The 16,150-nt window shown below is 41.2% G+C and overlaps 1 protein-coding gene across 6 annotated transcripts in view; it reads left to right on the top strand.

The window, feature by feature from the left end:
* Positions 1-3,071: 3,071 nt before the first annotated feature.
* Positions 3,072-16,150, top strand: part of CAPN7 (calpain 7) — a 35,569-nt gene continuing 22,490 nt past the window's right edge. For 3 of the 6 annotated variants that reach the window (XM_074839830.1, XM_074839847.1, XM_074839801.1), the window contains exons 1-7: positions 3,072-3,264; positions 7,485-7,593; positions 9,270-9,427; positions 11,662-11,729; positions 12,734-12,934; positions 14,439-14,525; positions 15,380-15,506. In XM_074839830.1, the coding sequence (XP_074695931.1) occupies positions 3,163-3,264; positions 7,485-7,593; positions 9,270-9,427; positions 11,662-11,729; positions 12,734-12,934; positions 14,439-14,525; positions 15,380-15,506 (852 nt within the window). In that variant the 5' untranslated portion in view covers positions 3,072-3,162. The other 3 variants (XM_074839820.1, XM_074839811.1, XM_074839838.1) reach the window with 3 other exon arrangements.

Genomic DNA, 16,150 nt, shown 5'->3' with positions numbered 1-16,150 from the left:
TCTCAGAGCATACTGACTGCAAAAGGCAGGCAGGAAGGAGAGATAAGAAAGCAAGCATTAGATGAGGTTAGGGAGGAAGGCACATAAAAAAGTAGATGGTGGGAAGCAAGGGATACTCAAGGGAAATATCACCAAAGGTAAGAAAAACCGAGGCAGAGGAGGATCTGGATGTGGAATCTGGATTTGCGGCAGCAGAGAAAGTGATATAACAAGAAAGGATGCCAGGAGACCTGTAGGGGTGTTGGAATAGGAATTATAATAGGGAAATGGAGCAAATTGGGGGCTGGGGGGTGTGTATAACACTATAATGCAAAAGTACAGGGTGGAGAAGGATTAGCAAATTTAAATGCATACAAGCTCAAAGAAAAATAGGGTTCCCCAGTATCTGTAGAGCAAGCCCTTACCAGGCAGGTGGAATCCTACCCTTGCAGCGAGAAATGGAGGACAGCAAGCAGTATCACAGGCAACAACCAGAATTTGCTTCTCCAGAGGGTGCCCTTACTTATGACTGAGTTCTTACCACAGGTGCATGTACTTTTTCCAGCCAACATCTGAGTAACTGAAGCAATGAAGCTTCTACCCATCATCATCAGCCCTAATACTATTTGTCTACTTCCTATTCCTGCACAAATAACAACACCATGGGATACTTAACAGCATTAGTAACTGGAAGTGATTTTCCGCACAGTATCTTGGAAGACAAGAGCTAACCATAGATACAAAAATTTAAATCTCTGGGATCCATCAACATCAATGGAAAGAACTAGTGCTTCTTCAGCTACAAACAAAAGGAGCCAATTTTAATACCTGGCTCCAAAACTAAAACGCTACTACAAGCAAAAGGCAAAAATTGATACATATGAAGTCTCAGCCACAGTCAAGACCTCACTAACTTACTCTACTTTTTGTACATTTAAAAGCTTCTTGCAGAATTTTACAGCAGATTAATAAGAAACAGAAACACACAAACCATTTATTATCTGAAGAGGGCCAATTACCAGTGGCCATTAATTAGTGAAAAATTAATTCTCCCAAGTGACATTTCTCAATCCCAATTAGCTAGAAGAGATCTTAGTTTAGGTTACAGAATAAATGTTTTTGACATGCAGATTTGAATAAGGAATAACATTATTCATTGTTCTGCCCAGTTCAGTCTCCTTTTCATCTTGCATGTCACTCTGGATACTTCACAGTTGCATCTGATCTATAAATGGTTTAGTCTGAAGCCATGATACATAAATTAATTTTAGGCTAGAAGAGTTACGCCACTATGTCTGAACATCAAATTGAAGCAGACCTTGACTGAAATTCCTTGTTCATTTTCATGGTGTCATTAACATTGAATCAATATGTCTTTATTCGGAAAAATCCTTTAGTGTAATCTGAATGTTTCCTGTGCTCGGATAAATAGCATAAAACATACTTCAAAAGGGGAAAAAAAAAACAAACAACCTTATCAGTAGCACAACCACAAGCAAAGCTATGAAGAGTACAAGAACTGCCTCTTACATAGCAGATCACAAAAACCAAGTCATCTCTTACACAGAATATTACTGCATTTTACATCAATGCAGTCTGTAAAGCACAAAAGGGATGAGGAAAAGAAGATAGAATGGAAACACTAACTCTGTACATAAGAAAATCAGAGAGGAAAAATAATAACTTTATTATTTCTGTACCTAGTATTTCCGCATTTAGCTGCGCCTCTTATTAAATCTATCCTTAGAAAAGAAGTTGAAAAGTCCCACGCCCATAAAGGAGAGCTTTAGAATAAATTGCTAGGCAGTATTTTTACATCTCACAAAAACAATCCCTTGCAATAAGCTGTATTTTCAGGCAGAAATAAAAGCCTGTAGAATCACAGAATTGCCCAGGTTCGAAGGGACCCTGAAAGATCATCCAGTCCAACCTTCCATGATAAAAAGAGCATAGATGAGATTATCTAGCACCCTGTCCAAATACCATCTTGAAAACCTCTACCATGTCCCTGGGGAGGCTGTCCCAATGAATGGTCATTCTTACTATAAAAAATTTTTCTGATATCAAGATGAAACCTCTCCTGATGCAGCTTGTTCCCATTGCCCCATGTCTTTGCCACATGACTCCTTGTGGAGAGACCCTACCCCTCAAACTAAGTAGAAACTCTGAAAGCATGAACATACAGCTGAAGGGGTTTTCACACTGAGGTGCAATTTGTAAGTTCACAGACACAGCCCTCCTAGGGCACCTGCCAACACTGCTTCCAGAGGCCTACAGACCAAGGCTTGCCAGCCCAGGGCTCAGAGCAGCTCAGCCTCAGGAACTCATCCTGCAACATAAGCTGGGAGGAGGGAAAAGCAGGTACTATCATGCAAACAAGAAATAAAGCACTGGTGGCCGACTCCCAGTGAGGGCGGTTTTCCCCTGAACTACTCATAAAGAAGAAAGAAAAAATCCTGAATATCCTAGATAAAGAGATCTAGGTTACAAAACTACCAACCTGAAGCACACCAGAGATGTTAATTTAAGAGGGTCAGTACAATACATATTTTCTTATTTGTTTGCTATTTTACACTTGTATGACATACAGGTATATGCCAAAAACGCTCTCTTTAAGGACAGAAAAACTAGCCTCAAGAGCAAAACATTAACGGTGAACCAGGACTAACACCCACCGCTACAGTGTAGGACTTCAAAGACGCTACTACGTATTTCAAGCACCTCCATTAAAACGTGAGGAAAGAACAAGGAAAAAAAAAAGCTCACGGCTCTGCGCGCGCTCCGCCCTCAGCCGCCGCGCGCCACCACCCCTCACCGCCCCCAGCCAGCCCGCTGTACGCACGCGCTCCCGCAAAACCCGAGAACCCCGCCCCGGCCACCCCCGCCGCGCGCCCGAGCATGCGCAGTACAGCCCTCCGCAGCGTGAAAAGGCCTCTCCCCTCTGTGCGCATGCGCACTCCGCCCCCACGGCGCTGAGCGGGGCGCGGCCGGCCCTGGGTGCCGGGGCAGCCGCTGTCAGGACAGGTGGGCGGGGCCAAGGGGGAAGGCGGCCGGGATGGGGGCGGGGCCTGCGGCCGCGGCGGGGTCGGGGAGGCGGGGGGAGCGGCCGGGCGCGCGCGGAGCCGCCGGTGGGGCGCTGCTGCTGCTGCGGCCGGTGTCGGCGGCACCGGGAGGGAACCGGCCATGGATGCCGCCACGCTGGAGTTGGACGCGGTGAAGTTCGCGCAGCTGGCGGTGCAGCGGGACCACAGCGGGCGCTACCAGGAAGCGGTCTTCTACTACAAGGTATGGGGCGGGGGGCTGGCGGCTGCCGGTTCCCTCAGAGCGCCGGTGTCCCCTTTCCGCTCGCCGCCCTAAGGCCCCTGAGCTACCTGTAGGCTTGCGCTGCTCCCCTCCGCGGGCCGAGGGAGGGAGGGAGGGGTGCCCCGCCGCGGCCCAGACGGCCCGGCCCGGCCCTGCCGGCGGCGGCCGGTGGGCGCTGCCCCCGCCGCTGCCCGCCCTTGGCCGGTACAGCCTGGGGACGGGAGCGCTGCTTGGCCTCGGGGAAGACGTGGCGGATCCTGCCGAGAAGGAAGCGGAAGGCCGGGCGTGCGCCTCGAAAGTTTGTGATGTCTCCGGAGGAGCCGCGTCCTTAAGGGCGGGTTGCGAAAGGCGTTTTCCCTGCGTTTTATTTTTAGGTGGGAACAAGCAGTGCCCGTGCGCTGCTGTTTACCGGCGGGCGTAGGGGTAGCCCGCAGCTGCGGTACCCGAGAAGTGGGTGCGGGCATTTCTTCCAGCTGCAGGAGACGCAGCCGCTTCGGTGCTTCTCAGGAAGCTGCGTTGTAACCTGACTAAAAACGTCTCTGCCCCGCTGGTGCTCCGCTTCCATTCCTGGCCTCTCCCCTACCCCCGCCAGGCCTGACAGACTGTTCAGTTTTATGTTGGAGATGTAACCGCTGAGCGTTTTGGAGAACCGCAGGTGGGCATACTGCAGCTCTGGAGGGTGCAGCTGGAAACTGTTGTGTAATCGGTCATCAAATAAGTAGAGAAATACACGAAGTACAAGGTGCTCAGCAGCAAGCTAGCTTCAGATCACAAGCTACCAGTGATTCGCTTTTAACCACAGGTGAATATTCTATTAGCGATCCAATTTTATTATTTCAATACAGCTTCAGATTGGTGTAACCAAGGGTGTGGTGAGGTTGACTCAGTGTCTTGCCCAGTATCTGTAGATCTACCACTGGTAATTAGTGCCTTCTGTGCAACCATTATGCATTTTTCACCTGTGTAAATTGTCTCTTTTTGTTGGATTTATGTTTCGCAAAGTTACATTAAAGTTCTGTATCCCACTGGCTTTACTTCTTACCTGTGAGAAGGGATTTTTTTTTTTTGAAGCCTATGTTTATCCTTGTTGCAGTAATTATTCCACATATTCCATTATCCTGCCAAAGTAATTCTGTTCTGTTAACTTGCTACAAGCTCTGTAGTCAGCCTTTTACTTCATGAGTACAGGGTGTCTTTGAAATATATAAAAAGCATAGTGTTGTTATCATGGTGGCCTATGCATGTAAGTGTGAAAGGATAGGAAGAGGAGTATCTTTTTTTTAAACCTGGCTGTTAATGCGGGGTGAGCTATGTTTGTATATGTAAAGTACATGCAAAAGTTCTAGTTGCCCATAATAATGCTGATAGGCTCTGTGCTTCTTGGCAGCAGTGTGTGTGCAGGGTCTGACAGCGATGCGCAGTACTACTTTATTACAGCGCATTTCTCAGTATATCTGGAAGAAATTGTCAAAGACTTTTCAGAAGAGAACCATCTTTTTATGCAAATAATCACTCCTGTACGCTTTTGTACAGTGTATGGAAAATCTTTCTCGCTTGCTGCATAGGGGTGATGTTCTTGCTAAGTGCGAAAATGCATGCCTGGCATTCTTGCCACACATTCTGGCTACACATGATGAAGAGTGTACTCTAGATAATGTTTTCTGGTATGCAGGAGTTGGACCATGGAGCAGCACATTTACGGACACCGATACATAATAGGAAAGCTTTGCATCACAACCGCAGCTGACATTTTTGGTATTCAGACAGGTGACTTGGCGGTCCAAGATTAGGTATTGACTCATGTCAGATTATATGTGAAGGTGTTGGTGTTCAAACCTATTGCGATCAGGAGGAGTGAGAGCAAACTCAGCAGATGTTGTTAAAGCAGAATTCTTTAGGTATGATTTAGCCTAGAGAGGTTTGGCTTTCCAGATGTTGCCTAATCAATGTTAGATTAAACAAGAGTAGTTACAAAATATCATCTAGTATTTTGGCAGTACTTTATGCATTGTTTTGGACAGTGCAAATAGGCTCTGGCCCATCACCAACTTTCTTATCAACTGCTCTAAGCAGTGCAGAGCTCACTGGTGCAATTACTAAGCACATAGGAAAGCTTGAGTGCTGAACTGGATTCTGCAAGAACTTGACCTTAAGGATGAAACACGGGAAATGTGACAGTTTGTTGCTGACAGACAACAAACGGACCTGTCTGAATGGAGTTCTGTGGCTAGCAAGTGCTGTTTGCTTCCTACTATGGTGTAACTTTGATAGATCCCTAGAGGAGGTCTGCGTGTGAACTGGCTTAGGGTAACTTGTTAATGGTGCTCTACAGAAATGTCAGAAACTTATTTGGGCACCTGATGACTTCAGCAAAACTGCTGAAAACTGTTGCTAACTTTGGGTATTGACCAGCAGTTAAGCACTTGCAAGCTGATGATCAGTAGTTACTTAGTGTGGCTGTGGCACACTACTCATGCCAAAGAACAGTAGTAGTATTGAAGAGATCATAAATACTAACTCTGAATTGCACATCTGTCTTTGGCGTGCTGGTTCTGCAGGCAGTTGGTCAACTGCTTCAGTCCTTTAGAGGCTTCATTTATAAAAAACTGTTTTCGTTATGTTTATGTCTTAAAAGCAGGCAAAACAGTAGTGTTTGAAATCACAGAAGCAACATCAATTATGCATTGGTTTTGCAGCACTGGTTTGAAAACCCACATTTGTTCTTTGCTTCGTATGTAGACAACATTGATACAGCACCTGTTTTGTCAGTCTGTATTCGTGGTATGTCACAGACAAATATATACATCCTTTGAGCAAGTATCTGTAGTGCACTTTTTTCCCCTGCAAAAAATAGTTGTGTGCTAGACCTTAACGGTAGTTAATTGATACATATAAATGGACGGGTACTTCTATTTACTTTTCTGTGCTGTGAATATTTTATGTGGTGTAATATGGTGATGAATGTTGACAGAGAGTATGTGGTACTTAGTTCTGTGATGCTTGGCAGTGAAAATTTGTCCTGATAACAAGTACAGGTGGTATCAGGATCAATTTTAAGCTTGGGCAAACTAGCAGATGTGTACAGGAACAAACTGCTAAGCTGGACAAAAATCACGGCCATAAAGCACACAAGAGAGCCTCTGGCCATGGCTCTGTGCTTGCCCTATGCAGAGCAGCCTCTCACAGCACCATCTTTGTGGGGCAGCTCTCTAGTTACTGTTCTGCTTCCTACATACTCAGCCTGCTACATGACCACCTCCTCTCTTCTACTGCTTCTGGGAAGACAAGCACTGTCACAAAGATGTGGGGTGTTTTCCATGCCAATAATGAGGACAAAATAAGGTTTTTATCCTCATTTTTGTGAGTGACAAATTTCAATTCTCCACACACTTCTGAGACTGTGTCAGCTCCAAGTGTTTATTACAGCCCTGCCAAACCTTACATGTTTTTCATAAATTTAGTGAATGGATAGACAGCTTATGCAACTTAAGGAGGTTTTTCTTAATAGATTTGTGCAGCATGAAAAAAGTCTTAATGCGGATAATGTATTGTGCTTCTGAGCTGGAGGCCTACACTCCCTTCTGGAAGTAGACTTTCAGCAATATCCAATGTGTGGTGTACATACAAACATTTAAAAAACAAAGTTTGAAGAGGCAGGAAACTTCAAATTTATAGACTTTTCAGATTTGATAGCTTTATTTGAGTAATACTAAAAGAAAAAACTTACTAAACCAAAATTCTGTGCATTTGATTTTGAAAAGCTTTTATTCTGGTTTACTTTCATTATTATCAGAGTAAATGCAAATACCTTAAGTGTTTGGTTTTTTTTTCCCCCAACCTTAAATCTGCAGCTTTAAAAATAAAAGGCAGTTTGTGGCTTGTGAGCTTTATTTAACTGATTTCAGTGCATGCTTGAAAAATCTCCTAATTCCACACATTACTATACAGACAGGCCTAAGATCTGACCTTACAGAACCTCCGAAGGTTTTTTTATAGTCTTATAGGTTGTCCCATGTGTGAGAAATTGAACATGATCTCATTTATAACTTGGAACTTGTTCTTTCCAGCAGAATTTCCCTGCAGCCACTGAGTCTGCAGCTGTAGGGACTTGCTCTCATGCAACTCATGGCTGCTATAGGCCTTCTGTTTACGGAAATTTTCTAGGCAGCAAACATTAACTTTGTTTCAAATTCTCCCTGCAGGAAGCTGCACAGGCCTTGATTTATGCTGGAATGGCAGGGTCCAACTTGGAAAATATTCAAGAAAAAATAAATGAGTACTTGGAGAGAGTTCAAGCTCTCCATTCAGCAGGTGGGTAAGGAGCTTTCTAATTAAACCTCTGCTTAAATTAATTGAGCGGAAAGCCTTTTGGTGTTGAGATATGTGTCAATGATATTTGCTCTGGTTTTCTTCATTCTAATTTTCTTGTCCTTTGTGAAGGACCACAAATACAGTGAGCACATCAGTGCTGTGAATTCTGATACATCAGAAATGAAGCGGAGACTTACTGCCTAAGCACTTGGGTGTGGGTATTCTTTCCTTTTAAATAATGTTAGGAATCACATCTGCAAAGCAAACCTGAGAAGGTAATTAAATACAGCAATAGAAATTGATCAGCAACAAATCAGCACTTGCATCTAAGCCTCAGCTGCATGATGGATTTGAAGCAAGTGGGTTCTGGTATTTATGTAGAATTACCAACTTTGAGAGGGTAAAAGATCTCTTTGCTCTCATAAGGGTTTCCTTGTTTGATCCAGTTTCAGTGTCTGTGCTTAGACCAAAATCTCAAATTTTTGCACACCTGCAATTTCCAGTTAGAATCATAGAATCATTTGTCCAAAAAGGGACCTTGGGAGGTCTATGGACCAATCACCTGCTCAAAGCAGGGTAGACATTGATTTTTGGACCAGTTTGCTCAGGTCCTGAAAATGCCTAAGGACAGAGGTTCCCCAGTGCCTCTGGGCCCCTCTTCCAGGGTGCAACTGTCTTTCTAGTAATTTTTTTTTTATATATATCTAGTTGGATTCTCCCCTGTTTCAGTTCATAGCCACCGGCTCTCATTCCCTTTCTTTGCACTGCAGTGAAGAGCCTGAATAAAAATTTTTCATAACCTCACAGTTACTGGCAGGTTGCTATTAGGTCCCCCCCAAAGCCATCTCTCTTCCTGGCTGGACAAGCTGTGCTCCCTCAGCTTCTCAAAAGGCCAAGTCCTCCAGCCCCAGCCATCATTAGGGACCTGAGATTGGATGCAGTATTCCAGATAGCCTACTGAGTGCAGAGTAGAGAGTGGTAATCACTTCCTCCATCTCCTGGCTGTGGTTCTGCTGACACAGCCCAGGGCACTGTCAGCCTTCATCGCTGCCAGGAGCCTGCTGACTTGGGCTTACCCAGCTGTCCCCAGGACCCCAGGCCCTGCTCCGCAGAGCTGTACCCTGCAGGGTGTTGGTCTGCCCTAGATGCAGAGCATTTGTCCTGGTTGAATTTTCTGTGGTTCCTGTTAGCCTGTTACTTTAGCTTGTCTGTGTCCCTTTGAATAGCAGCTGTGTCCTTGAGTGAATCAGTTTGGTGGGCTCTGCAGCCTTGACGAAGGTGCGCTCCATCTTCTCCTTCAGATCATTAACAAAGGTATTAAATAAGAGAGACACCGAAGGAACTTGTATATTACCATAGGTCATGTTTTTTCACAAATGATGCGATATTTTACATAATTAAACATCCTTGTCCTTAGTGTAGTATGGAAGAGAATTTCTTTACATTATTTGACGTGTGAAATATGCTGAGAGTGTATCTCTGCTTCGGGGGGGTGGGGGTGGTGTGTTCTTGTACCTGCAAAGATGTTTTTAGCAAAGTTTAGAAACATTTAGTTTCCAGCCAAGAAAAATAGGTATTACCCATCTGATTAGAACTGCTAGTGCTTCAGTACCATGTTAGGGATGTTTTTACATGTCTGCTACTGTAGAAAGCTGAATTCTTCCTTTTTCATTTAGTTCAGTCACAGAACACAGACCCTCTGAAGTCAAAACAACAGTTGGACTTGGAGCGTGCTCACTTCCTAGTTACACAAGCTTTTGATGAAGATGATAAAGGCAATGCAGAAGAAGCTGTAGAGTTGTACACAGAAGCGGTGGAACTCTGTTTGAAAACAGTATGTTAAGCTACAGGTTAACTTGGTGGAATTACGTGATGGTAAGAAATTCTTCCACTTACACAGTGACTGACCCTTAAAGGCTGACTTAAAAATAGAGTACCTGTGTTTCTAAAAGCTTTTTTTAATCTTTTTTTCCACTGTTTTTTTTAGTGTTTCTTCTAGTCTTTATGTTATGTTGCTATTCAGCACTGTAAATTTATGGGGACTTGTGATTTATGTGTTTTCCCTGTATAATGTGGATTATACTCAAAACTAGAAATATTCTGGAACTTTTTTCATTGTTAATTTTTGCCCTGGAGTGAATGCAACACTAAAACAGAAATTAAAAACAGTTAAAACTGAAGATGACTTGCTAATGTGTCAGCTATATTACTTTCTGACTACATTAAAAGAAGTAATTTAAGGGAAATTTTTGTATGTAACACTTTCTGAAAACAACGGTCTACTGATGCCAAAACTAGTAAAAATATGACTTGATTACTCAGTGCTCAATATTAAAGCTGTTACAAGTGAATTCAGTTCACACTGAAATTAGTGCTAAGGGTGAATTGGCCATTACATAAATGATGGAGAATATAATTACAGGTACTGCTTTTTTTCCCTTAAGTCCAGTTGCCTTAACTAACTTCTTACAGGAAGAGCTCACCATCATAATGTAACTCCACCAAGTCTGTTTTTCTTTTTCCCTTCTTTTCCCTTTTTGTATTGTAAATATATGTGGGTTGTTGGGAGGGTAATGTTACTTTTTCTACATGCTAGAGTAAAATCTCATTTTCTCTGAATTCTGTAAACTGGTTTTATGTAGGCTAAAAAACCGTGGTGATACAGTGTAACCAGATCAAGAGCTGGTAGGACTGCTCTAGTTTTTCCACTTGAGCTGTTGGAGCAGAACATTTTCAGTCTATTACATAAAATATACTGCAGCAGCATACTGTTTTTCCTCTGCTATGTTCCTCCTTCTGTTGTGTCAGTGCATGCAAATATTACATATGTTGAAGTTAGTCTGAAATTATCTCATATTAACAACTGCTTTTATTGGGTATTTCATCAGGTGCAGATACTGCTGAAGTTTCTTTTAATCTTGACTAGCATATTATTTTAAGATGACTGTAGGCTTTATCCCTCAGGGTGATCAAAAAGTACCACCTTCTTCCCAGGGTGAAGGAAGATTGAAGGAACTCTGCTATCTTGAAGCTTTGCTTCTGTCTTTCTCCTCAGTATGTTCAGGTGGAGAGATCTGTTTCTTCCTTGCCCTTGAAGTACTCAGAGCAGCCATTCCTCCTTTTCTGTGGCTGACTCCTAGATGGGTCTGCTGGCGTTTCATCTCAACTGCTTACTTTCACACATCTTTCAAAGTCTTTTCCAACCAGGAACTCTGGAGTGTAATTTATTAGCAAATGAAAATAGTTGCTTATAGAGGGTGCTTCTAGTTCTGTTTCTTGGGGTGAAAGTAGCTTGCCTTTTGTTTCCTCAGTTGACCTAGCTGATCTGGGAGAATTGGTCAAGGTACAAAGCTAGAACTTGAAACTTGCTTATGGGTGTCGCAGGAGAAGTCATACTTCATATTGTGCCTCTTGCATATCGCTTAGCTGCAGTAGCCATGCTTCATCTGTAAGGAAAACAAAAGCATGAACTGGTTGTATGAGTAAACTATTATAGCTGACCTCCCAACTGGGAACTGAAGTTGGCACTCTTGGTAATCTGGTTTGGTGTCCTGTTATAGATTATTTTTTGCCTTAGATGTGCAAGAGCAAGATTATTAACTTGCCAACAATCTTGTTTGTTTGTATTTTATGAAAGTAAACATTCAAAATTATTTTTTTGCTAAGTTACCGTGATTATTTTTGACTCATTTGGGGAAAAGAATTGGACCACATCTAAGCTCAGTAGTATACCTAACATTTGTTTTTGTCTTCTTCCCATAGTGTTTTAATATGGTTAATTCTTCTGGCAAATTTTTTGTGTATACAATATTGCCCACGCTGGAGAATTTTAAATATCACTTTTGTTCCATGAACATTCACTAGAACAGCAAAATGGTATTTGCTTACTTAGTATGCTTTTTATGCTGAGATTTTAAAAAAACATATTTGCTCATTTCAAAAGACAATTGGAAAGAATAGCTAATTGCTGTTAACTGTAATCTGTAAGTGTGAAATTTGACAAACTGAGCCTATAAAACCTGCGGGGTTTTTTGGGTGTGTAGCTTTTTCTTTTGTTTTGCGCTTAAGGCTACTGAAACTTCAGAAGCAGGCCTCCAATCAAAACTGAAACAGCTGGCTCGACAAGCACTGGATAGGTGAGTATTGCCAATGTTAGTAAACATACTGGCTGTCAGGGATAAGTGCACTCTGAGTTGGATTCTCAATCTAGTGTGTCTGTTCTGTACTGCAAGGAGTATGAATTCTGGGCAGAGTCCTCCTCCTTGGAGATAGCTGCCAGCTGCTATACCACTGAATACAGCAGCTGTTCTGCCAACCCTCTGGGAATCTTGGGACATGCAGAATTAGGAAGGGAATGTGTATTTCTTAGTACCAATGCACTACTTTAGTCTTCAGGGATGTAAATTGGAGTACTCTACTACAATTTTTGGCTTCTGTAAAAATGCTGAATTCAGGCCAGCACGAAGTCAGGGTGTCAGCATCCCTTCATAAGGAAGACAGTTTGGAAACTGGGAAATACTTCTCTTGACAGTAGTAATCCAGTCGTATGGGTAGATCTCGTGGAGTGGAGTCTGTATCTGAAACAAGTTGCACGAGTGTAAGTTCAATGTAACTTTTTTAATTAGCTGTACAATGGCGAATAATGGACTATGTTGGGCTAAGTTTCAGTATAAGCTGGTTTTCAGTACTTCTCAGTCTGTGTTCAAAAAAACCTCCATATTTTGCATATGTGTAACTATCCAGCAGCTTTATGCAATGACAACAAAATATGGCTCCTGAATGGAGGCAAATCAGTTTTCTCTCTCTGTGTTTTAGTGGTCTTGTTCTGAGGTTCCAGATAATGAACACTTACACAAATTCTCCTATTAGCATAACTTAAAAGCAACAAAAATGATGAGTTCTGCCAGAAGTAGCTTATGTATGAATTGGAAATGCTATATTTTAATTGATTATATAACAGGAAAATAAAGAAATATTGGCATCAGATATTGATTTTTCTTAGGAAAAGTGGTATTGTCAACTTGGGCATTTGTTCATGCAGTTTAACCTATGTGGGAATATGAACCAAGCAAATAAAAAGTTGAACCATAACTATATTTTTATCATTGTTTTAAACAAAATGCATTTTTATTTGCTTTAGAGCAGAAGCACTGAAGGAATCTGTGTCAAAGTCATCTCAGAAGGAGAAGTCAACTTCAGCCAAACCAAATCAGCCAGTCAGAACATTCTTTCCATTGGGACCTGATTTTTCTTTAAACGATAAACCACAGACAATCAGAGCAGTACAAGCTAGTGAACCTCAAGGTCAGAGGTACACTGCGGAGGAGATTGAAGTACTCAGGTAAGTTGAAGACAAGTGTTTCCAAAATGTTGTTGTTTGTGCTCACATCCTTTGTGCATCTTACACGGTAGATTGAAATGGCTGAAGCATGGAGTGTATAAACAGAGATCGGAAAAACACCTCTTACAAGCCCCATTGCTGGTATTACCTACACATTAATAAATTTTTATATTCCCTACCATAATATGATTAGTGGCTTTTATTCACAGAGCATACTTTCTAGTGTGTATTTAGAAGACAATTTCTTCCTGACTGCCAGGATTATTTTTCATAGCCTTATTTTTGTGTGTTACACATAGCCTACCTGACTAAGTTCATGAAAGATTTGTCTCTGAGATGCCAAGGTACAAAGATGTTTTTATAGATTACACAACTACAACTTCACTGGAAATTGAGGAAGCATAATATTTTGTAGGACTGTGATTTCTGTTACATCCATTTGCTCTTGCTTTGATTTTTATTATAGGTGGAATGGGCTACAAATAATCTATAAACCCTTTAGCCTAAATCATGAATTTTGAAAACTGTCGAATATATCTTAAAAAAAATAAATGCATTGTTTGATAGGTGTTTCAACCTTCCTCCTCCTCCCCATGCAATAAAAAAGATTGTGTCAGAGGTGATGCTCAACACTGTTCAGGATTTGATCATAAAACATTTAGTCTGCTTGTTGACTTCGGGGGACTTAAATGGACTGAGCATATGGTCACAAAGATAGAAATGTACATGTGTCTGAAAAGTTGCAGAGCATTAGAAATTGCCTTATTAAAATTTCACTTTTTCCTCTTGTAGTGCCTGTGCAGTGAATGTTTCTGGTTTTGTGGATGGTTTGGGTGTGTGTTGGGGTTTTTTTTGTTTGGTTTTCTTTAAGTCTTGCAAGAGAACTTCAAGTTGTTTCACATCTTTAATCATCATTTGATTTTAAAATGTTTTGCATACCTTTTTCAGTTAAGTCCTTGTTCGAAACTTAAATTACATTCACATTTAAATATAATTCCCATTTTTTAGAAAGTGTGCTGGGCATTTTAGTCAAAAATCTACTAATAAACACATGCAGTATTTTTATTATTGTTGTTTGACAAAGTGTTCCAAAATACTGCCCCAATTAGATGAAATCTAAGTGTTGCTAATTGTTAATTGCTGTCAACTTAGGATAAGACTCTCTGTAATGGGGGGCTTAAGGGTCTTGAGAAAGTCTGTTTAGACAGAAGTAGTTTTAAATGTGACTTCTAGAACTATGAAAAGGTTTGTGGCTGATAACCATTTCTATCCTGGCATGGTGACTCGTCCACAGGTATGTACTTGCAGGATTAGTGACTGAGCCATCAAGTACTGCATATTTCAAATCCAAATAAATAAAGTGGTTGTTTCATTTTCAAAAAATGAAAACGCATTGGTTTTGGAAGCACTGTGTCTTGTTAGTTTTTAAAAATTAATTTTGTTGTTACCTTCTGGAACTTAATCTTTGAAAGATAAGTTTGTAACTATATTTTTCGACTTGCAGGAAAACTTCAAAAATTAATGGCATTGAATATGTACCTTTCATGAGTGTTGATCTGAGGGAACGTTTTGCCTTCCCTATGCCATTTTCGTAAGTGTGATTCAAGTACTGAATTTTTGGTTCTGTTTCCAAAGCTTTCTCATATCTAGTATTTCTGTTGTCGCCTTCAGAGTTTAAAGTGGTTTAAGTAGGCTTTTAAGTGTAATTCCGGCAGAGATATTTAAATACTACCACTTTCTTCTTCTAGTCTGATCTTAAAGCTGTTTAATGTAAGCTGATCCTGCTCTGCAGTGCTTTTGCATTTATGTCTTCAGGCCTATAAGGACAAAACTATATTTGGCTTTTTGGAGTATTTGGGCTGGGCTGGCAACTTGGGTCCGTTTCCTGATTCTGCTGGATGCTAACGAGTTGAGCTCCCTCTGCCTCAGTTACCTGTAAAATTAAGGTGATAGCTGTTTCCTCTGTAAAGGACTATTCCAAGAAAGAGTGATATGTAGCTGCTAGACCTTTGTTCATGAACAATAATAATGTGTAAGGTGTGTTTTTTTCAGTTTTCTACTGAAGGCTTGTCAAATCAAGCCTCAATATTTTCAGAACTAAAGAAACTTTCTATTATTAGTTCATCGTATTGAAATAAAGTGAAGAATTTGAGTTTCTATTGGTGTAGATGGCTTTTTGGAGTTTCCTTCACCTGTTCAGTCCTGTATGAAGGATGCTCTTAGGTTTTATTTCATGTTTTTAATATTTTGGCTTTTTTTCACTAACAATCACAAACTTAGCAGTAGCGTTCTTTGAAATAGTTTTACAGCTCTGTAAACAAAGCTGTGTAATTGTTCTGCGCATATTTTGCACCATCTATCAGATATGTGTAAGACTGGACATACCATGAAAAGCTTTTTCTAAACTGCGATTGACTTACTTCTACTTTTTTCTCTCAAATCTAGTGATAAATGTGGGAAGTTACCATTATCCCCCAAACAGAAGGCGATGTTTGCCAAGTGGGTGCGACCAGATGACATAACAAATAACCCTACGATGATTTATACTGTATCAAGTTTCAGCATAAAGCAGGTAAATTGTTCCTAAAGAGAAACGTGTGCTGTTAGCAGTTTATTGCAGGGGATATAATACATTCTTGTTCAAAAAGGAATCCCCAAATGTGAGAGTGCTTTCCCTGGCTTTCATGGGATTAAATGAAAATAGTATTGCTTCAGATTCCACGAAGAATAAACAGGCATGTGCGCAGTGGAAGTGAAAATCAGAATTTGAATTCCAGCTGAAAATCCTGTTTTCCAGAAATAGTGGTGAGGTTAATATGAAATAAGGCAAGTTGTACTCTGTGGCAAAGATTTTAAGTTTTTTAAATTTTTATTTGACAGGAAGCTGAGTGGCCCATTGAGAATAGTGGAAGTGTCTTGTTTAGTGTTAAGTTGCAGATGGCCCAAGCTATTCTGAAATCGGCGATAGATTATGCCACTGGATATGGTTTATATTACACAGCATGCTTTGGGGAAGAGGGAGTAAGTGTGAGTGGACGCTGAGGTATCTGCACTTGCCTCTGATTGTCATTAATAATTCTAACTCTGGTTTGCTCTGTAGGGGCCTAATATTGGGCAAGCTTACGTTTCCTGACTCTTTAGTAGTAACTTTGCTTCTCTTGATTCAAATCCTTTCCCTTTTGAAGGGAATTACTGTTTTCCTTCCCTCCACACACC

Source organism: Strix aluco, chromosome 1 (genome assembly GCF_031877795.1).
Source record: "Strix aluco isolate bStrAlu1 chromosome 1, bStrAlu1.hap1, whole genome shotgun sequence".
Taxonomy (NCBI): Eukaryota; Metazoa; Chordata; class Aves; order Strigiformes; family Strigidae; genus Strix; species Strix aluco.
Note: the sequence above shows the minus strand (reverse complement) of the source record. Positions and strands in the feature narration are given on the sequence as shown.